Genomic DNA, 23,210 nt, shown 5'->3' with positions numbered 1-23,210 from the left:
CATTTGGAGCTCCCACAGTGACATGAGTGACGATCACGGGTTAATACACCGTGGTAAAATAAATAAAATATGCACACAGTACAATGCATGGATTTTTAAATATAAATGTATTTTGCCAGAAACACCAGAATCTTTAAAGCTCACAAAACAATTTCAACAACCGCCAGATAGCTAAAACAGCAAACAATTAAAGAGCAGGTAAACAGACTCTGCGCAAAAACGTATACACAAAGTGCAGACTCCCCCGGTCACACAACGGCACATACGCGGACATGCCGTCGGGTGGTGAAAGACGATATCTCACAGATTCCCAAACTGCACGTTTTGTTACTCTCTGACCAAAATTCACTGAACCAGCAGCAGAAGAAAACCAAAACTACTACGCGTCATGTTTGAAAAACATTGTCATGTATTCCCTCTTACTTTTGCCATTTTACTTCCACCATGATAACAATCACACTTCCTCCTCTCTCTCACTTGACTTCAAGACCAGATTCCCATCAAAGATCTGTTTGCTTTTTATGGTCAAGTCTACTTTTGTGTTCAGTGTTGGGGTTTTTTTTCTCCCCGACAAGAAAGCCTAATTTCTGCTGTTCAGTACTGAAGAAATGTAAACTTTTACAAATTATGCCAAATCACAAAGCACTTTGCTGTGTCTCTAATAAAACCTCTGTAACTTTGCTCTGCTTCACTTCCTTCCGTTTTCGATCTACTGCAGAATATTTTCAAGGTGCTTATCTGCTATAAAAAGCCTGGCCAGGAAAATCTCCTTCATATTTTTGGGTTTTATCCTCAATTACTCTGACACAAAGGCATCTGCTGTGATGCTTGCACCTCTGATTAAGTCTAACAAGTGTCAGCTCTGCTTTTGTACATACAAACTCGGTGTAAACGATCTAATTGCAAAGAAATAGTCAAATAATTTGGAATTAAATATTTTTAATTTACAAGGTTTAGATAGTACAAGTCCAAGACAAATGCTCATAATTCTGATTTTTCTGACTGTCCGAGTCAAAATCGAATAGAATAAAATGAAATCGAGACCTTGTGAATCAGAATTGAATTAGTTGTAGAAATCAGTGATGGTAACCTGCCCTAATTAGATCTCAAAAAATCTAATTAATCTAAAGCAGATAAACCGGCTTTCATATAATAATAACTGCAGAGCTTGCCCAGTATGGCCAGCAGGAAATGACATATCTTGTGGCCATGCATTACTAACATGTGGTTATGTGCATTTGATCTTATGGTCACACATTACCACATTACTTGTGGTAATGCAATAGTACCTCTAATATCTCGTGGCAACAAAATAACCACACTGGCCTAGCAAACACAGGTACTGCATTCCCCTTCTTGAATCCATTTTTGGTTGAGCTTCGTCATTGCTCAGTGTGTGAGCTGTTTAGTGCTAAATAAGTAGTGTAGTTTTTTTATTTAGCTTTTTTTTATCATTTATTTTTTTGTTGTTCCTGAAAATGACTCTATTAGGCCACAAACAGTGAATTAAAACAGGCTGGAGAGCTAAAATATGAAAACTGCTGTAATGGTGCTTAAAAACAGACATTTCTCTGTTAGCTGCAACATGTGACTGATTTCCAATTGCAACATAAATATATTAACAAATAATCATATGAACTCAAACCTATTGGCAGCTCAGCTGGTCAGACCTTAGACAATATGACCTAATATGGCTTGATGCTGGAGGTAGTACTGCAATAATCACCTTTGGCCTGAATCTTCTCACAGTTGGGAGAGATGATGACACACTTAATCTTATGAAGCTTCATGTGCTTGGTGACCTCTCTGAGACCCATGACCAGGCGACGCTTGGATTTAGCCTTGGTCGGATCCTTCTGGTAGACTCGCTCCTGGAAGCGAACCAGTTCCTGTAGCAGCAAAGTCACGCTCTCATCGATCTCTTTGCTCAGCACTTGGTTACAGTACCTGCAGAAGAGGGAGGGAGAAAGAAAGAAAATGAAAATGACAATAAAATGCTAAACATTTTTTTAATTGTAACAGTTAATTGAAGAGTGTCTTATGGCTAACAAAAAAGGACTAGGAGATATCTACTTGGGACTGACTTATGTCCTACAAGGCTTTAAATTACTTTCAAAGTTTATGCAGCTCTTCATGACAGCTTTGTTTGCCTCTTTGTTCATAATGCTTATGCTACTATACTTTGCTACTGGAAGTTCTACAGGTGTGGTCTGAGGAACAAGTGTCCTGGGGGTCATAGCTGAGAGGAGGAGCGTGGCTACAGAGGCCTTTTGAAGACTTAAAAGCTAAATCTGTTCTAGACGAGTGGGTTGGCACAATAGGCCCACATCAGGGGCCAGAGAGGGACAATGCTGTATTTGTGACCGCTGGCATACATTTTTGCCGAGAGAGGACAATGCGCTCGGCATCTGTGCCATACTCTACAATTCTTTATTGTACACCCGATAACATTCAGAGTGTGCGTCTTACAAGCCGAGGCTCTGTGATTTTTGAGTGGGGCAAGTATTTGCTTTCCTAACCAGTTTTGTTACCACACTGGGTTTTTGCAGACATTCCAGGCATTTCTTACTAAAGGTCTGCCCCATTCGATAGTCACAGTTTTTCAGTTCACGCGGGGTAATAGTGAGCACTTACTCTCTGAAACGTCGGCTGTGGATCTTTGTGATGGCATTTGAAGCCATGGGACTTCCGATACCCGAGCTGGCAGGAGAACCTTGGGACACTGGGGTGATGCTGTAAGGAGAGTTCTGACTGGCTGGGGAAAGGGATGTATCACTGGGCACACTCAGACCATTTTCTGGATCACAAAAAACAGACCACAAATAAGAATGAGGAACTTTATAACGGATTAAAAAAAGAAAAGCGTGGGTACTGAATTACTTCACTTCTTGGTAATGACACTGACCTTCCTGAGAAGCAGGCTCTTGCGTAAGATCATCAGTAAAATGTAGACACTCATCCCCATGTTCGTCATGACTTGATGACTCTTGTTCTGCACATGGCTTCCCTTTCTTCCCCTCACGTTCCTTCAAAATAATCTACATAAACAAAGAGAAAAAATAATGTCTAACACAAAGGTACTTAAAGAGAACTTTAATATATTTTCTTAAATTATTAACCTTCTTGAGGGCTGTTGGTCGTTTGACTTTGGGGATCTCTCTCTCCTTCCCTCTCTTTATACGAGGTGCAGTGGAGTCCAAGGCATTATGCGGGGTCGAGTGCGACTGCTGATGACCCCTCAACATAGACGGCACACTGGTAAAGCCTGAGCTGTGGAAGGGAGTAGTTGTTCCAACTGCAGACAAAGAGAATGAAATCTAAGTCTATGTAGATGTGTGTGAACATAGGGGTCGTGATGTTTGGTTCAAGGCTGCATGACAAATCAAATTTTTATCTTGATCACGATTTTTGCTTCCTGCAATTACATGAACATGAGCAGGTGGGCAACATTTAAATTCCATGTTCTGCCAATTAAAAAAATGCAAAGCAAATTAAGTGCTGCCTAACTTCGACCACATGCCAATCACAGCTGCTCCCCACTGTGTGCAGCTTGAAGTTTCCTGCACTTTATGCACAGCAGAAGGCAAAGAGCTTGTAACTCAAAGCAGCCAGTTGCTACATAGTTGTTAAATGGAGTACTTCAGATTTACCTTGCAAACTGCCCGAAAACTGCAGTAGAATTAATGCCAAAGATCCATGTCCACTAAGAACAGTAACAAATGCTTTAAGAAAAACTTTTCCTCTCGTGCTGTATGCAAAACGTCACAGGATATAAAAGGGATCTCATAGCTGTTGAATGCTTTGCTGCATATGTTCACATCCATCATGTGGGTATAATTAATGGAATGAAAGAGTTCATCTTACTTTCCTGCTAAGATTCATTTAGAAAGATCAACAGGAATACACTGTAATGGTGAAAGCAGTGTCCTGACTTCATTCTGAAGGGTTTTTTTTTTCTTCTAAGAGATGCTCTTGAACAAAATAATTGTAAATATAATTTTGGCCATAGTTGTGCAGCCCTGGTTTGTCTGGACACAGAGGTAACAGTCAGTTACAGTTACCAAGCCAGCAACACAAATTCTGCAGCATTAGGCAACAATCACTACAAATCTACAGAGCACAACCTACTACAAGCCTCAAAGTAAAGAGCTTACTTTTGATAGATTTAGCTTAAATCCTTATTTCCAATTTGTATTGTAGGTTTTAAGCCACTTTTTAACATATGATTAACTTTCCCGATACCTGTAAAAGACAGTGGCTTGGTATTGGTGAGTTGCCTGGCTTTCATAGCCTGCTGTTGCTTCTCCAAAGCTGCCAGCATGTCTCCCAGGTCAAGCTCCACAGAGGTTTTGCTCTTTTTCCCTGCTGCTTTGATAAAAGCTTCCTGTCAGATGACAAGAGACAAAAAGTACATAGAATTTTTAAAAGGTTAATTACAACTGAAGAATACCAGGTTTGTGTGCTAAAAATAATAATATAATATTTTAAGGCCATGAAGTGGTGAGTTCCAGCCTGTTCCAGCCCAGGGAACATAAGCAGAGTTCATACCTGTAGTTTCTTCTGCTCCATGCTGATTTCAGAATATTCCTGTGCAGTGGCCAAGGCAGCAGCAAGAGCCTTTTTCCTCTGGCTTTTGGCCCTCTTGGGAACAGAAGTGGTGATGGGGATGGGTGTCTGTACAATGTTGATAGGGGAGTTTTCTGGCAGATTTTCCAGCTGTTATGAAAGTAGATGCACACATTAGCAAAGATGCAAAGATTTCCCAATACAATATTTGGTGATTTGGCTGCATTGATACACAACCATCAGGGGACAACAACAACAAAATATCCAGCTGTCAGAAAACAATTTTTCCACCCTGTGTTTGATTTGGTACATCTTAACTGTACTCTCAATTTCCCCTCAATCATGTACAACTTCAATTATCAACTACATTTACACACTGAAAGACATAATTGTGTCACAACTGAGTGATGGTGAGTAGGAGGATACACTCCAAATGTTTGTACTTATTTAAGGAGGTGATGTGCACTGACACTAGTTAGATAAAGAAATCTTGCTGGACACTTTGCTATATACACAAAGTATGAAGTAATAGTTATCCATCTATATCAAAACGTTTGCATTTCCTATTTTTTTTAAATAAAAAATAAAATAAATTGCTTATATAAATCACATTTAACTATTAATGTAGAAAAAATAGAATGGCACATCTGTTCATGTTTTGTGTCAGGGATGGTATCACTGCCTGATACAGGGAGTGCAGAATTATTAGGCAAGTTGTTTTTTTGAGGAATCATTTTATTATTGAACAACAACCATGTTCTCAATGAAGCCAAAAAACTCATTAATATCAAAGCTGAATGTTTTTGGAAGTAGTTTTTAGTTTGTTTTCAGTTTTAGCTATTTTAGGGGGATATCTGTGTGCAGGTGACTATTACTGTGCATAATTATTAGGCAACTTAACAAAAAACAAATATATACCCATTTCAATTCCTTATTTTTAACCAGTGAAACCAATATAACATCTCCACATTCACAAATATACATTTCTGACATTCAAAAACAAAACAAAAACAAATCAGCGACCAATATAGCCACCTTTCTTTGCAAGGACACTCAAAAGCCTGCCATCCATGGATTCTGTCAGTGTTTTGATCTGTTCACCATCAACATTGCGTGCAGCAGCAACCACAGCCTCCCAGACACTGTTCAGAGAGGTGTACTGTTTTCCCTCCTTGTAAATCTCACATTTGATGATGGACCACAGGTTCTCAATGGGGTTCAGATCAGGTGAACAAGGTGGCCATGTCATTAGTTTTTCTTCTTTTATACCCTTTCTTGCCAGCCACGCTGTGGAGTACTTGGACGCGTGTGATGGAGCATTGTCCTGCATGAAAATCATGTTTTTCTTGAAGGATGCAGACTTCTTCCTGTACCACTGCTTGAAGAAGGTGTCTTCCAGAAACTGGCAGTAGGACTGGGAGTTGAGCTTGACTCCATCCTCAACCCGAAAAGGCCCCACAAGCTCATCTTTGATGATACCAGCCCAAACCAGTACTCCACCTCCACCTTGCTGGTGTCTGAGTCGGACTGGAGCTCTCTGCCCTTTACCAATCCAGCCACGGGCCCATCAAGACTCACTCTCATTTCATCAGTCCATAAAACCTTAGAAAAACCAGTCTTGAGATATTTCTTGGCCCAGTCTTGACATTTCAGCTTGTGTGTCTTGTTCAGTGGTGGTCGTCTTTCAGCCTTTCTTACCTTGGCCATGTCTCTGAGTATTGCACACCTTGTGCTTTTGGGCACTCCAGTGATGTTGCAGCTCTGAAATATGGCCAAACTGGTGGCAAGTGGCATCTTGGCAGCTGCACGCTTGACTTTTCTCAGTTCATGGGCAGTTATTTTGCGCCTTGGTTTTTCCACACGCTTCTTGCGACCCTGTTGACTATTTTGAATGAAACGCTTGATTGTTCGATGATCACGCTTCAGAAGCTTTGCAATTTTGAGACTGCTGCATCCCTCTGCAAGATATCTCACTATTTTTGACTTTTCTGAGCCTGTCAAGTCCTTCTTTTGACCCATTTTGCCAAAGGAAAGGAAGTTGCCTAATAATTATGCACACCTGATATAGGGTGTTGATGTCATTAGACCACACCCCTTCTCATTACAGAGAAGCACATCACCTAATATGCTTAATTGGTAGTAGGCTTTCGAGCCTATACAGCTTGGAGTAAGACAACATGCATGAAGAGGATGATGTGGACAAAATACTCATTTGCCTAATAATTCTGCACTCCCTGTATAAGAAGGACACATACACAGCCCTTATATTCAAATGATGGCACAGAGAACTGTGTTCAAAAGGGGTTTTGCCTTACCAGGTTTTTGGGCAGCTTAGGTTGCGTATGTGTCTGAGCTGGAGTTGATTCTGGTTTGTTGCTGCGCTGAGCGGCCCCACCAGAAGCAAGATCTGGAAACTCGTCTTCATCCTAGCAAATCCACAGAAATCCATTTGGCACAAAATTCAAATTCTCTAAAAAAAAAAAGACATGTCATGGTAACAGTACTGAGATATTCACAGATAACACTCGCTCACCTCAAAATAGAGGGGCTCTGGAGTGAGGTCTGTGCCTGTGACTGCTACTGGCGGATGTCTTTGTTCCGACTGGTTGAGTGGCATACGCCCTTGACACCCACTGTGGTAATCCTGAAAGGCAGAAACAGAGAGTGAACACACCAGTCAGACAGGGTACCACTGGTATTCAACAAGTTTCTCAACCCCGGTCTATTTGTGTAGCTAGTATCAAAGGAGGGGAACTTGTTGGGAAAGGAGGCCAGAGCAAAAATAGCAAAATAAACTAATTCACACATATAGCTGACTCAGTATTTCAAGGCATCTAAAAATGGCAACAACAAAAAGAAGAATGCTAATGATTTATGTAATTTTGAAACATGACAATTATTTCTCTTTAAAGTACATTATGCTGAACAAGTCTGTCTCTGCTCCACTGGGATCTATTTTACCTGTGAGAAGTTTCTCTGCTCGGGATTCTTCCTCTGATCTGCTCTGTGAAACTGACCGTTTCTGTCCACCCAGGACTTTGAGGTAGCCTGAGATGCTACATTTACCCAGGTACCTGCTAGTAAATATAAAGGGGGGGGGAGAAAGAAGTATTTCTCATACAAAAAGGAGCACCTCCATCCTTTTTAATACAATAACTACAGGATACGTAATAGATATCAGTATAAAACACAAAGCGAAATTGAGCTCAGAAAATATCTTAGACCAAACTTACCAGTCATTACACCAGCCTCTACTCCCTATAACACACACAGACAAAAGGACAAAAAAAAGCTGAGCCATTTGTGTGTTTCACTACGTGGGCAAATAAATTTAAAGACTTTAGTACAGCTCCCTCATTGGTGTCAGCTGTGCTATGTACTTAAATTGGCTCTATTATAACTATAATAGCAAACATGAAAAGGAAAAAATGGACTAAAAGAGAAATTTGGAAATGTGGCACTTTATACTACATTATACTTTTATTATACTTTTTCCAAGTATAACAAAAACAAATCCTCCGATTCAAAGTGCCCTCAGCACCTTTACTGTAAAATTGTAAATTAATTTAAGCTACATTTGATGAAAAATGTACATGCTACCTATCACTTTTGCTCATTAGTCCTTAGGCTTATGCAGCTTCTAGGCTGTGTGTTGCTCTAAAGCAATCATTTAAGTTCCACTCTAAGTACACATCAGAACATATTTTGACAGATATCACATTACTAAAGCTAGATACACTGTAACTGACCTTTCGGTGTGACTTTAAAAATATTCAACTTCCTCTTCCCATCTTACATCTGTACAGCTTTGTTTATTTTATCCTTCACATGATTAGAGTTAAAAATATCCTTTGCTGATAAAATATATATTTCAAAGGTAAGTTTATTGGTTTTGGAGGACTTTGTCAGTAGGCAACATACCATGGGTGCTGCTGCGTTCTCTGCTGTTCTTTGCATCGCCCCGGTTCCCTGGTTATGTTTGGGGCTACAGTAGCCGCTATCACTGTCTATATCGGCTTCACTTGCACCAGTCTCGTTGTAGCTTTCAGCTGGATGGGAAGCCCGTCTTCTCTTTGTTCGGTTTTTCCACAGCAGAGGACTTACTCGCTCGGCAGCACAACGCCCTGATACCTCACCTGGGAAATCTGAGGACAAGGTAGAGGAAACTTAGACCGTCAAATGTAATAAAACTTCAGTCAACTTTACTACGACCATCAATGTGACATTTTATTATTATATGGTTGTAAAATCCCAGCTGTGGAGTCAAACTATTTAAACAGGCTTGTTAGCTCACTCAAGCAAAAGAAATATTGCTGACATACTTGTCTGCGAAAGGTTAACCTCTCTAACTAGAAAATCAGCATTCCACTTTTTTTTGTTTTTATTTTTTTTAGAAGCACAGATATCACCAACATCAACCTGTAGGACTAGACCCAGCTCTTACTGGTATTGTGTCCTACTTCCTCGCTGACAGGAAAGAGTCTTGTTGTTACGTAAAGCAATTAACTCTAACAAAGTCTGGAATGTGTTCAACATCAGCTTCCTTCAAGTGATAGGAAAAAAGGAACATGACTGACCGTAATCATATTTGAACTCAGATTATTCAGTCTTCAGACTTAAAAGTCTTTCTTATTTGACATTGTTTATTGTTACATAAATCCTGCATACAGCCTGAGTGCTAGGAATTAAACATATCTTTAATTATAGCCACAGTATTCGTACCGGTCTGCTGTGCTGCATCCACCAACATTACGGTTTTAGTCCTGCCATCCGGCCCTAAGGTGCACACCTCCTTCTGTACAGCTACACTCCTGGTTGGAGGCCGACGACCTCTTGTAGGCTGGCACACACCCAAATGTTGCTGTAGAACAAAGAAAGGGCATTCTCACAAAGTTGATAGAGATAAATGGGGGCAAACGTTTTAGTGTGGAATAACATCAGTAGAACAAAATCCAAATAAAGCTGTTGATCTTCTGCACCTTTGGGAGAACATTAGACCGGACCATGCCTCTCCCCCGCTGACTGGTCATTCCATATGCTGGCCCCAGTGCCATGGGTCTTTCACTGACATCTGCAGACACAGGACTGACCACTCCAGCTTGTACTGGACCTGGATAGGTGCCAGGGAAGGGCTGGTAGAAGCCCATCACAGGTGGGCATGGCGCAGGCATGATTTGGTAGTAAGCGTAGTCATTAGAGACAGGCGGCTGGGGAGAAGACAAGATTGGGTAGGCCAGGTATGGACCACCAGGGGTAGGATTAGGCTGCTGCCAGCGCAGCTCTCCTCCATTATACATGGGATGTTGCCTGTGGAGCAGCAGAAAAATGACATGTTGGATTATTACCAACATTACACCCTTTCAACTAAACGCAACCATGAAAATCAAGCATGTCTTCTCCACCACAGGGTTTTTGTGGAAAGCTGTCTAAAGCCAGCTAAAAATTTTCTGTAACAACTTAAACAGAACAATACTCCCTTCCCAGAGCACACTAAACAACAACATACAGTACACCACAGAACATTGCATGTTAGCTAAATATCGGCAAATACTGAAATTTGTTTTATATACCAATGCATCTCTACTTTGTGGAATTTGTTTCCAGTGTTTAAAACGTGTTTTTTAAACATGTAGCACTGCTGGGACAACTGATTAATATGTCCTCTACAAAATAAGAGGGCTATAATGGAAAGGTTATCATATGTAATGCTGGTTTGTAAGAGGGTACATGCACAAAATACACAAATGGTGATAACGATCCAGTTGACATTTTCACAGCCAGCCTGCTATAGTGGGCATTTCCTTGCATTCAAATTGTAGGGAAGGAAACAAAAGAACGGATGTTCGCAGGATATAACAGATCACTCAGGACAAAGAAAGAGGGACTGGAAACACAGATTACCCCTCGATATAAACTCTCTAAAGCTATGGAGGTTTCCATTCATAATTAAACTGTCTTACAGTACAGAGCAATGTTCAGAATCAGCGCATTGTTTCAAGGATCTGATCAGCATCTCGTTTTGTGAAGCACAACATTGGGAATGAAATGTGTGTTTTTTTTCAATGACTTTAGTGACAAAGAATAAATGAGTTACTCCAAAAATAGAAGTAGTGGCGAACAGTTTAGAAGAGAGCAGATTGTTCTTATGCAGTTCAAAAGTCACCAGACTTCCCACAATGCTACAGGGGGGGACGATATTTCAACACTAGCAACACTGGAAAAATCCATAATTATCCTGAACTGGAACCACCAGTCCCATCAGCTCAGAGACAAGAGTTGGGGTTTCAGCCATTCCCAAATGTCCCCTCATTTTGGGAGAGTAACACTACCTGTTGGGTTGGTTCTCCTGGACAAAAGGGTAGCAGGTGATGAGGTAGCTTGGAATGGGAGTACTTTCCACCCCTCCACTGCCTCCTATGCCTCCGCCCCCTCCTCCACCTGCCTCGCCAGAAAGACTCATGCTGACTAGTGATCCGTCAAGACCTTTCTTCTGTGGGATGAACGGTTCCACTTCAGGTGAAAGCTTCACATTCTGCACAGAGATGAATGAAGAAAGATTAATGACAGATGCTGAGCAAAGGCAGACAATATTTGGCTCCATGAGAAGACGGAAACATATCTCCACCTAAGATCTATTTGTCAAATTCTAACTAGTCACTGAGCCAGCTGATCACATTTTCCACACATGTAACTAAAGAGAGCAATGAATAACATTATTGTACTGTTATTGCAACCCCACACCTACTTGAGATAGCTGTAGAATGAAGCAACAGGTCATAACAATATAATCATGAAAACCCTTCTATGTTCTCTGCCCGGGCAGGTTTGTGATGATTGATAAGCTATCACTCTCATGTTAAAAAAAATTCTAGCTAATGGAAACACTTTACAACCTTAATTCTAAAAACACTGCAAAACAACACTGACAGAGGACAATTTATACCCAGGAACATTAATACTATAGCAGCAAACATCCAAAAGAGACAAAGTGCAATTCACTGACTACCAGCAGACTGACCAGTGTTATGTGTTTTGTAGTAATCATAAACTATGCCACACATTTCCTCATACAGTTTCTGTTGGTTTACAGTCTTAAAGAGCTAAGAAACAAAACAAACAAAAACAAACAAACAGGAGGGCCTTAACACAAGGACATAAAACTTCATTGAGATCAGATATGACTTAACACCCAACTGGAAGGGAGACATACACAGAACACTTGCAGTTTATATGGTCGACTGAAGCCAAGAGGAGTTTGGAATATTTTTATGACACATTTATGTCATTTATAATGGGTGTTACCTAACTAAGAATGTCTATTCATTTTTATTTTTAGGGCAATCGCAATCATACATTCAAAGATAATGTTTGAGGCCTTGAACGTTACAATAATTTAAAAAAAATTAAGCAAAATATAAGTTAACAGTTCAGTTCCAAACTCTCCTCAAAATGTTTCCTTTGCCATTTGTCTAGAAGTAATTTGCATTCAAAGTAGAAGTCAAAAACTTTACTTAATATCATGTCACCAAAGATGCTTTACAGCTTATTACATGCTCCTTAAATGCTTGTCTGATGAAATAAACAAACAAGAGGTCCTGGTGAAAAATAAGCAAAACACTAATGCCCTGAGGCCCCCCAAAAAAGACTTGATTTGAAATAAATTTGATTAATATTAACAAAATGCAAAATATTAAGTAAAGTACTGCGGACCAAATATAACTACCCCTCTTGTGCGTCATTAGTTTTTCCTTTATTGTTTACAAGAGCCGGACACACCTCTGAGACCTTGGTCTAAGTTGCCATTTTGCAAAAGATGAAGAGAGGTGACAGAGTTCAGAGTACAAAGATGGCCCCTCACTTCTGTGAAACTGTGGTCGGGATGCATGAATGGAGTATCAGTGCAGCCAGGGGATGTCACAGACAGCTATTGTCTCCCACTGCTATTGTCTGTGGGTAGTTACCACCTTTTCTTATGTAACCTATGGAGCTCATTAAATCTAAATCTAAAGAGAGTTATGGTAAATGGAGCCTGCTCTGCCAGTTTGGTGACGATCACACAGCCATAAATGAAAGATTCTGAAACTCTCAGACCCCCAGAGAACGGTAGCAATGTCCATGACCAGAACGATACTTCCCCCAGAGTTGAGAACTACAGCAGTAGGTCTAAATGTATGCGGTTGCATACTATGGCTGACAGGATGATGTTACAGGATTAAGTTTGAGAGGATAAAGTAGGGACAGTACGACAGGATAAGCTAATTATCAGCCAAGCCACAATATGGAGGCCTTGTGTGCACTCTGGGTGAATCTTGCATTTTGAACAGTAGTAGAGAATCCAGCTAACAATGTGAAGGAAGACATAGCTGGTCAGAATTCATAGCTTGATTTAACCTCGTTTTTGAGATGGTTAATGCGTCAGCTGTGATTGAAAAAAAGGGCAATGAGGTCAGACCCAGATGTGCATCCCTTGGGGATGATGGACTGGGGGGCTACTGATCTCACAAGCCTTTGTTTGTGCAAGCATTTATTCTCACACCAGCTGCTGTCAAACACCGGCAAACAGCATGCGATTGTGTGCTGAAACCAGGGTGGACAGCGAGAATGTTACACATAAATTAAGGAGAGGAACATCATCAGCATTGTCACATGTATTTTCTTAGAAAAAAGGATCGCATTTGACCTGTCTCATCCAGAAAAATCACCAGGAGGGAGCGATTTTGATGCCAGGTTATTTTGAGAGACTGGCAACAAAGGCCTCCGAACAGAAAAGTCAACTTTCTGCATAGCTAACAGCGTCAGAGGAATGACAGACATGCAGAAGAACCAGACATTCCTCTGCTGACGATCCATGAAACCTCTCCGCCTCCCCGATAACAACAGCACTCATGCAAACATACCCACCTGACTGAAACCTTTTTCTGAAGTCTCGAAGAAATTACGATCACAATTACACAGTTAATTAAAAAAAAAGTACTGCTAGCGCCCACCTATCGCTCTGACTAAAATGACAAGCACCCTCAAAGAACAGCAAAGGTGTTAGCTTTAGTTAGCAAGCCGTGCTAACATTTAAGCAAGTCTGTCCATAACCACAGGAGTACTGCCACAGATATATTCCCAAGACAAAAAAAATGACCAGAAACAAAAATGCTGGAACAATAGAGAACAAACACACCGTGTGCTACCTTAAAAAAAAATCGCCCTTAACGCTTTAAATGCCGTTAGCCGTTTTACTATTAGCTTCCTAGCCAAATAAGAGGAGTGCTTTTATTGCTGTCGCTTGACAAAACACCGAAGCTCATTGTAGCTTTAGTACGAATAATGACACCAAAAAGCTCATTTACGCAACGAAGCCATTTGAATTACACTATCGCTTTAAGAGCAATGCAAAAAGGATCCGAATTTTTGGGGCCTCGATATAAACTAACGTTATTTATCAATTTCTAAAGGCTAAAGCGTTAGCAACACTCCAAAAAAACCCCACACCAATTTGAAATAAACTGTACCTTGTTGTCACTCGCGTCCATGTCAGTCACCGACGCCGCGCCAGACCGTCATCGACCACAGTGTGGACGTCAGGATTGAAGTATTTTTAATTTCTTCATTGTAAATATTAATAACCAACAGTCACTCACACCCAGTTTCTAAGCAGACCCCCACCGTTAACTGCTGCTGCTGCGTCAGCTAGCTGCGCTCTCAGCAGAGTAGCTGGTGTCGAGGAGCGGAGTGCTGTCAGGGGGAAAATGGGTGTCACCTGGAACGGAAGCCGTTGAGGTCCAAAAAGTTTCAAGCGACTGGAAACCGTTTTACGTCACGAGCGCACAAAAATATCTTCAAAGGGGAAGTCAAAGTAACATGAAAGAAAATGCTCATGAATCTCAATGCTAACAGTTTCAAAACCTTTATTTATTCAATTCTACTTGATCAAATTCCCAAAGCACAAAGTTTGTAGCTAGTCAAAGGCAGCTGAACTCATTTAGTGCTGAGAGAAATCTTTATTACCAACAGGCAACAGCATACATTAAAATACTGTGTACAGGTTTTCATACACATTCGGAGGTTTTGTTTCACGACTTAAGCAACTTTGTGTTGCACATGGAAGGATTTGCCAATTAGGAACACGGAAAACAAAAACAAGTGCCAGTGATTTCCTTTTATCAGCACAAAACAACACACTCTGAACACTGTCTTAAGAGTGCTGGAGGTCTTCTTGATATTGACGCATTCTCAAAGCCTGTGCTGTGCCTCTTGTCTCAGAGGATAAACTTGAAGGAGCACAGTAGCATAACTTTATGGATGTATTCAAACATGCCATTTCTCCTTGTCTCTTGATTTTACAGGCCATCATGTGAGCTTGCTAACAATGGCTTGGTTCAAGGAGTTCAGCTGATTTGTCCATTTGTCTAAAGCTGTGTAACGAGCCCCTCCTCTTTTCTGGTAGTCCAGTTCTAGTAGTTGGTTCACCTGGTCAATTCGTCCATGGATTGTGCTGTGAAGGAAAAGGAAAGAAAAGTATCAGTGTGTTTACAAGACTTCCACTTGATTTTATATAGGAGTTCAGTGAATTTTTAAAAAGTGCAGCACTAAAATGCAATTTTTATTTTTAAAAAATACCATTACCATGTAATACAATAAAAACACATAAGAAAATACAGAACACAAGACCAATCAGTGAGTGTAACTCCCCACCGAAGAGCAACGGCTATACTAAATTTTTTGCTTTTATTACAATATGATGACATCACCCTGTTATGGCATCACTGTGACATTTTGTAGCGCATGAGAAAAAAATAAAACAGTTTTTTGTACAGCCCTCTCCATGCCTTGTCATGACTACCCTATATGGTTTCTTGAATTTTTTCCCCCCCCCAAAGTCAACAATGACCTTGGGGCGCTAACAAGGTCCGTCAAGGTTCAAATACTTAAGCCAACATAGGTACTAATATCCTCCAAGACCCACAATATTGTTGTTAATTGTGAGTAATATAACGTTTTTACTGATTTTCACATTGAACTTGAAACTGACCTGATTCTCACCTAAATTAAATCAGCTCATTATTGGAATCTAACATCACCCAAAATTTGATATCTTGAAAACTGTGGACACTAGATTACTAACAAATAGACAAACAGAGGAACAAGCAGAGGGAAGCGATTACATACGCCCTCCCTTCGAAGGCAGAATAACTGAGAAGACAAAGAAGCAAAACATAAAGATTTCAGTTTTTGAAACCATATTTAGGAAAAGAAAATAATAACTGTGGTTTTTCTTTTCCTGATACTTTCAATCTTGTAGCAAAACCTTGCAGATGACAACAAGAAAATGACTAAAAGTAAAAACACGCTGTGTGTTGTTTTCACATCTTGGCATGTCATTTACACAAGCATTTACGTAAGGTCACTGTTACAGTAAGACTGTAAATTAAACTGAAGATCTAACTGAAACTGTCTATTCATACCCGCCTTACTCCCTTATTGGCCAAAGGATGCAAAATATGAGGAAGTACATCTATCTACAGGAAGGATCTTTTTTCTGCTCAATTTCTCAGCACACATGTGAGAAGCTTACTTATCCAAGATGCACTGCACCAGCAAACTCTCCACGTCGCACACATCAATGTTCAGCTCCTGAAACACAAAGGAAGAAGTGAAGACCGATCCACTCAGATGCACGCCAACAAGTATACCTAAACATTCTGAATTATTAATAATTCCCCTACTTATGTGAAGATTATCAGTTAATCAGACACTTTAGCTCTCTTTTCTGTTTTAAACCAAACGTTGCTAATCAAGGTTGAAATAAACAGAGGAAATAAACCTACAATGTACATTTCAGTTCTTTTTTTTGTTTGAATTCACACTTTTACATATTATACCACAGAACCATACTATTTTAGTACTTCTTTCTGGAGATCCATTAATGTGATTATATACCTGTTGACTTCCATATGCTGATTTCATCAGGATAAAGTTATGTTGATGCCAAAACAGTATTTTATTTACTTCTGTTATACTTGTTTCCATTAATCTTTAAAGACTGAAAGTACAGTGACAGACTGGGAAGGGAAACCAAATTTTCCTTTCAGTCAGAAACGTATGCCTCTCACCAAATCAGCTCCTTTCATCTGTGCCGGAATGACAGCTGCACATTCCAAGGCAATGATGTTAAACTAAAAGTAATGGAGCTTTTTTTACACCTGAGTCACATTTACACCTTTCTTCCCATAGTGTATACACTGTGTTCAGTTTTGAAAGCGAAGACTGCTAGACTGATAATAAAGAATGTGACGTATAACCAGAATCAACAACATTTCAACATGAGATTCTGTCTGAACACCATCTTTGTTCTGTACTCCACATTCAGCCTTATGGTCTTGAATATGAGTGAATGCTTTTCAGTAGAACCCATTTAAAGTCTTAAAAAAAATTCAAAATGAGCATAAATGGTTATCTAAAGAGGAAAGACTACAGACAGAGTCAATGTATGGGACAACTTTATTGCCCTTGGTCTTACCTTTGATATGAAAGGGATGTGTATTCTTGTGTACGGTTTGATGAGTTTAATAAGTACTTGAGTTCTAATATTGCGCAGGAGTTCTGCAACAGAACATCACATAATCAGATACACTTTTCAAACTCATTCACTGAGCACGTGGACTGAAGTCACGTTCACCACTCACCCTCTATGTGCTCTCTGATGAAAGGGTCGTCCATTATGTTACTGTGGTTTGTTTTCAGGATTTTCTCAAATTCAGTGATGTCATTGTTCTGGTAGGCGCTGAAAGGGAAAACAGTCACTGTTGTTTTACTGTATTTATGGTGTCCCCGTGACCCACACACAAACTCTCATCCTGAAAGCTGTCAAACACATTGCGAAAATGTTACATTTTTATGTAAACACCATTCTTATTGCAGTTTTGAGCGTGCATTCCGAGCTTCTTGTTTATGTAATAAGTCTTAAATTTAATCGTAGAACACAAGATTGTGCCTGTTGTTTATGCAAACATGCAGACTAAAGAGTGTAAAAGAGGAAGCCGAAGACCAGTAAAAGTTTCAGGAAGACAAAAAAAATATGGGCTGATCATGTATAAAAATCCTCTTACTGCTTTGCGAGCTGCTATGAATAAGCCTACTACCACTAATTGTGTTAATATATCACTGTTCAGGCTATTAAAAACGATTACAACTAGCATGCAATTGCACAACTTAAATTATTAACCCACACACCCTAAGTAAACCTGAATAGAACGTGGGATTTCCGAGAAATGATTTTTATACATGATGTGCCTGGGACTGATGGCAATCTCTGCCAGTTAAAAGTTTCTTTTTGTGTTAAAGCTTGTTCTCTCCTTACAGACACGGTTTAGTGACGGAGCTGGAGACAGTGTGCAAGCAACAACCACACAGTGATCATAGAGATCATTATGTAATAAAAACAACCTGGCCCTTAGCAGATAAATACAACTACTAAGGATCAGGTAGGTAAATATCACCTCAGATGAACTAAACAATACGTTCTACATTGTCATTATTTATTTAACAAAATCTAAATCAAAATGCAGAAGCAATGTCTGAGAAAAACTAAATACATCCTTACTATTTCCATAGAAATCCAGAAGGTAAGTAGGAGCATGTGCTGTGAATCAAATATGCTTGATTAACTGATTATTAGCAAGTGTGACCACTTCTATGAAAGCAGATGTTTTGGCAGTTTGGAGCATTTGGGTGTGTGTTAACACAATGCCAAGGAGGAAAGGCATCATCAATGATCTTTTGTGTTGCTGCTCATCATATTGGGAAGGTTTCTAAGGCAATTTCCAAACAATATGAAGTCTGCCATACCACTGTTTTCACAAGTGGAAAAAATTCAAGACAAGTGTTTTCAAGAGTGAACATCCCAACAGGGTCAGACTGTGGAATGCTCAGAGATTTTGCAAAAAACATCCACGAGCTGGATCTCAGACTCTACAGGCCTCAGTTAACACGTTAAATGTCAAGGTTCATGACAGTATAATGAGGAAAAGACTGAACAAGTATGGCTTGTTTGGAAGATCTGCGAGGATAAAACATCTTCTCTTTATAAAGAACATGACAGCATAGCTTAGGTTTGCAAAAGTGAATCTGAGCAAACCACAAGACTTATGGAACAATATCCTTTGGCTAGAGGAGGCTAAGGTGGAGACCATAACAGAAAGCACAACCTTTTAAGAAAACCAAACACAGCCTATCAGGAAAAACACCTCATATCAACTGTCAAGCACGGGGGCGGTCAGCTTGCCTTGCAAAGTGCCACGTGACCTGGGCACCTTGCAGTCATTTTATCAACAATGAACTCCTCTTTTTTTTTTAAAAGCTTTGTTTTCAGCATACCGTTTCTGCATTTTGCCCTATTTTTTGTTAAATAAATGACGACACAGTATAATATGTCATACTTTGTAGTTCATCTGATGTTCTATTTAACTCATTTTTAAGACCCGTTCAGGACTAGATTATTCTTATTACTTGTATGTAATAACTTATAGCCCTTGTTAACTAGTACCGACTTAGGGTTTTCCATTAGGTGGTAGTACCTGTACCAGGTACTTTTTTTTTTTTAAACCTATTCAGCCAGGGTTCCAACTGATCTGAGGCAATCCAAAGATGTGACATCAACAGACTAGCCACCGATTGCCTAGTCAGTGATATCGCTTAATGAGGCGCGACAGCATCTCGTTTATGAAAATCAAACCAGACATTTTTGAAACCCCACAACACGAGAAAAGGCTAAAAAATAAAACAACACCATGGTCCCCGTGTCTGACAAAAAGCAATACACCAACCAGAATATATACCATCACTGTTGCTGTGGTATTCCTGTTGCATACAAATGTCATCGAGGGACTTTCAGCTAAAGGAAAATGACCAAAACAGAGTAGAGTCTAGTTGCATTGAGTCGATCTGAGTAAGTACTAGCGGAAAAGGTGTTTTTTGGATTAAACAACACCTGCACTATTTTTTATGTTTAACAATTTGTGCGCTTAACTAACTTTGTGATGCATGCTGTACTATTAGTGAATAGAATATGAATGCATGCTTACCTTACTAAGTTTGTCATCGCTAGGATCTCTGGGTCATTTTTGTATGGTTTGGCCTTGGGGGGAAAAAAAGGACTTATTTGCAGCTTAAGCATAAAACATTATTCATTCATTAACAATGCATACGAATGTTACACGCACAAATCTGTGACTGATCAGTATTTAAAAATTTAGCCTTGCCTCAGATCATGCATACAAACAAATGAATCTGATAACAATATTAGCAGTTTGCACGTTTCATGAATGCTTCAGTAATTCTGCATATGCACTTTTTTTCGTGTAAAAACAGTTCAACTTACAAATTAATGAATAAAATCCACTGGATGCCTTTTCAAAATAACAACAACAACAACAACAACAAACCCTGCAAAAACATATGGCAACCAGCTAATCTGTGTGTTGTTTATATTACTAGATACACTCTATCACCATTTACGGAAAGCAACCTTACAAAAAATTATAAAACAACTAATTCCCACCTCTTGAGAGTCAAAGGGGTTAATTCCAGACTTCATAAGCATGTTTGCTAAGACCAGATACTTCAGGCATGTCGTCCTTCGTGGGCTTCCAGACTCGTCGTAGTTTTTAAAGGCCTCAAAGAAGTCTGTGTGAGCTTTCTCAAATTCACCCTCCCTCAGATGCATCTTCCCACCACACTCTGGCCAGGACCACAACAAAAACAAAAAAGCAAAAACCACAAGTTATGCAGCAAAAAGCTTGACAATATATAGTGTAGCAGTTGAACATTAAACTATGCAACTGCTCTGTGAGCTACGCCTTCATACCTCTAATAACTCCCATTATGAGTGGATGAGGAATGGCAGATTTAATATGAAGGGACTGCTCATACAAGGCTTTCAATTTCTTGTTGTTTTTCTGTGCTGTGTACATTTGGATCTCCAGAGCATAGATCTCCAACAGCTGCGTGCCTTTCTTTAGGTCATCCTCGCCATCATCTGTCTGTAGTTCATAAAAAAAAAGAAAAAAAAAAAGAGAAGCAACCACTTATTAAATAATTACTATTGTGAAATATACATACGCTTCTAACATACCAGCAGCTTCATGATAACAAAAGTAGTGAATTAAGACTTATTTGAACTCTTAATTAAGAAATGGATATTATCTCAGCCTGAAGTAACCGGGCAACCACGTTGCATTTAATTAGATCTACAAGACAATGCTGTGATAAAACCAAAGACACATATTCCATATTCTGCAAAATAAAGATTAACAGAACAAATTACCTGACAGGACTGGTGTAGTTGTCTAAGGATCTTTTGCAGTTTCCCATATTCTTCTCTTTCCAAGTACAGTTTCCCCAACTGAATTAAAAAATAAAGTCTGAACATTTATTTTACTAGAGAATTATTTAAGACTACCTGGAATCAGTGGGAAATCGTTGTATACCTTTGTATTAGTTTTGAACCACAGTCTGTCATTTTTTGCATCCTTCAAAGCCTCCAGTGTGGTTTCATAGAATTCCTGGAGCAAGTCCATCTAGTGACAAGAGAAGTAGATTTTAGAAAACACTGAACACGGTAAACGCTTCAAGTCCCCAAAACATATGCATGTCAAACAGTCTATCCACACCTGTTTGGAGGTAGAGATGTAGTCCAGAATGGAGTTGATGGACTTCTCTGAGTAGTTTCTGGTAACAGCACTTCTTATGTATGTGAGAAGCTGCTTGTACCTGTTCATCATCTCTGGAAAGTTTGTCTACAGAGTTGAGAAACACATTAAACCACCTCTCAACAATTTGTGGGGTAAGTGTAAAAGACAATGGTGAAAGGTTTTACAAAGTATACCAGCTTAAAATTGATTTTGATCATCTGTTTAAGTGCTTTGAACCCCCATTCTCCTTTCTCTCCTTCTAGTTCCAGCACCTGAACACACCAAAGTCAACATACGTTAGTAAATTCCATTTTTAAGTAACTTGAATAGAGAGCTACAGAGAAGAAATTATTGTTCTGGCGTATGACTCCACCTTCTGGAAACTGCTAAGCGCTGCTTTGGGATCATCTTCCTTCAAGGCTTTGGAGTTATAGTACTGGTTCTCCAAGTCCACATTTGGCTCTGAATTGCTGTCCTCTGAGTATTCCTAAGTTTAAGTATACAAGAATGTAAAAACTTAAATCGCAAAAGTCACTTCAAACGTATAAAACACATGTTCACCACAAACTCTCAGCAAGTTAACGCAAAAACTAAGCATGCCAGACCGCCTGTGAAAATATTCTATTAATATTAACCATGAGCTAATGTTAGCTATTGTCATGCTTGCTAGCTAGCCAGTTGACTTGATTTTCCTGACTGCAGTTCAAATCCAAATGACAGCTGGATACGCTTTAAACTACGTGTTTAAAGTATATTAATATCAGTTAGCAGCATATCAGCCAAAACCAACTATGGATAGCCAGCTAGGAAGCTAACCATAGTTGGTTCGCTGTCAACTTGGTGCTAGCCAGCAGGCTAACTAAAGCGCTAACATTAGCTAGCATGTACTGTCGGGACTTGTGTCAGCGCTCAGCGGACAAACGTTAACAATATTCAAGCAAGCAGAATAATTTTATTTATAAATACCAGGTCGTAATCTTCTTCATCATCGCACATAAAATCATCTTCCATGTCAGACATCTTGCTGGTGTTCCTTGTTGTTATTCACAGACAGACTACTGTAGCCCGGCCTGTGCTGTGTTTTGCAGCAGTGAGGTGATGGGTCGGGGCGGTAAGACGCAGGGTACACTTCCGTCTATAGATGGCGCTGTTGGATCACGACTGATGCGTGAGGTTTCACGTGGACGTCATAACGTGACATGACAGTAAGATAATTTTTATAACAATGCTTTTGACTTGTTGACTAGATTTACTGTTAGTGGAAGAAAAGTACATTTACTCAAGTACTATGGTTAAACTGAAGTGTTTTGATTTCAAAGGCAAACCTTGTCACTAAGAATATGAAATTTATTATTTTAGATTAAAAAAAATCTAATTGGCCTTTAAGCGCACTAACATTGTACTAATACTAATGTAGTATTTGAAAAAATGTACTTTTTTCAAATAAGTACAATGTATAATGTACTTTTTTTCAGCTAGTTAACATCCACTTAAATTCTATCTGTGTTTGTTAGATTTCAGTTAGCTCTGTGAATCAAGTTCACGGCAACAGGATTTCGTGACTCCTCAACACTCTTGGCTGCCACACAAAGAGCCCGTTGGCAGCATGTCTTCCCGCTTTAGCCTCTCTGTCTCACTCTGGGGGTCATTCCACATTGAACCATGTGAAAGATTTTATTTCTGAACTGATTTAGTTCAAGTTGCAAACATTTACGCAATCATCTTCCTGTGTCATCAAGTTATGTGTCATAAGTTTATTTAAAAAAAAAAAAATCCTGATGAGTGTGGGTGAAAAACTAAAGTCGATCATCCTGCGCAGTCAGGTTGGCCATAATATTTACAATGTCCAGACATGAATCACTAACATCAATACCAGAGGAAAGAAAGTTAAAGTCACAGACTGACTAGGTTTTAAAGTATCAAAAAGGTTCATATTTATACTCCATATGCAAATGTATGTGT

At 39.5% G+C, this 23,210-nt stretch overlaps 2 protein-coding genes across 3 annotated transcripts in view; both read right to left on the bottom strand.

Moving 5' to 3' along the window:
* secisbp2l (SECIS binding protein 2-like) overlaps positions 1-14,325 on the bottom strand; it is a 16,221-nt gene extending 1,896 nt beyond the window's left edge. Inside the window, exons 1-15 of one of the 2 annotated variants that reach the window (XM_005746850.2) lie at positions 14,070-14,325; positions 10,896-11,098; positions 9,546-9,873; positions 9,289-9,427; positions 8,488-8,711; positions 7,800-7,824; positions 7,528-7,643; positions 7,100-7,210; positions 6,882-6,992; positions 4,549-4,716; positions 4,243-4,384; positions 3,120-3,295; positions 2,906-3,038; positions 2,635-2,797; positions 1,727-1,947 (exon numbers count right to left, since the gene is read on the bottom strand). In XM_005746850.2, coding sequence (XP_005746907.1) covers positions 1,727-1,947; positions 2,635-2,797; positions 2,906-3,038; positions 3,120-3,295; positions 4,243-4,384; positions 4,549-4,716; positions 6,882-6,992; positions 7,100-7,210; positions 7,528-7,643; positions 7,800-7,824; positions 8,488-8,711; positions 9,289-9,427; positions 9,546-9,873; positions 10,896-11,098; positions 14,070-14,090 — 2,281 coding nt within the window. In that variant the 5' untranslated portion in view covers positions 14,091-14,325. The remainder of the gene's footprint in view (positions 1-1,726; positions 1,948-2,634; positions 2,798-2,905; positions 3,039-3,119; positions 3,296-4,242; positions 4,385-4,548; positions 4,717-6,881; positions 6,993-7,099; positions 7,211-7,527; positions 7,644-7,799; positions 7,825-8,487; positions 8,712-9,288; positions 9,428-9,545; positions 9,874-10,895; positions 11,099-14,069) is intronic. The other variant, XM_005746851.2, reaches the window with a different exon arrangement.
* Positions 14,326-14,448: 123 nt separating this feature from the next.
* Positions 14,449-22,421, bottom strand: cops2 (COP9 signalosome subunit 2). Its single transcript, XM_005746849.2, has 13 exons — positions 22,215-22,421; positions 21,622-21,735; positions 21,443-21,520; positions 21,228-21,353; positions 21,045-21,134; positions 20,882-20,959; positions 20,423-20,597; positions 20,117-20,295; positions 19,641-19,693; positions 17,244-17,341; positions 17,078-17,160; positions 16,133-16,191; positions 14,449-15,052 (listed from the first exon to the last, which is right to left on the bottom strand). Exons 1-13 carry the CDS (start codon positions 22,266-22,268, stop codon positions 14,908-14,910), a joined length of 1,332 nt encoding a protein of 443 aa, XP_005746906.1. The 5' UTR covers positions 22,269-22,421; the 3' UTR covers positions 14,449-14,907.
* Between the last annotated feature and the right edge of the window lie 789 nt (positions 22,422-23,210).

Source organism: Pundamilia nyererei, unplaced genomic scaffold (assembly GCF_000239375.1).
Source record: "Pundamilia nyererei isolate P.nyererei 1_Seehausen unplaced genomic scaffold, PunNye1.0 scaffold00184, whole genome shotgun sequence".
Taxonomy (NCBI): Eukaryota; Metazoa; Chordata; class Actinopteri; order Cichliformes; family Cichlidae; genus Pundamilia; species Pundamilia nyererei.
This window is presented reverse-complemented; position numbering and strand designations above follow the sequence as displayed.

Bases quoted from the DNA above. Each gene is read 5' to 3' on its own strand.
- cops2 (XM_005746849.2), bottom strand. From the start codon at position 22,268: ATGTCTGACATGGAAGATGATTTTATGTGCGATGATGAAGAAGATTAC. The intron at 20,598-20,881 runs GTAATTTGTTCT...TATGAACTACAG, and splicing joins AACTACACCAGTCCTGTCAG to ACAGATGATGGCGAGGATGA. The intron at 17,161-17,243 runs GTGAGTGGTGAA...GTTCTGTTGCAG, and splicing joins CATCAGAGAGCACATAGAGG to AACTCCTGCGCAATATTAGA.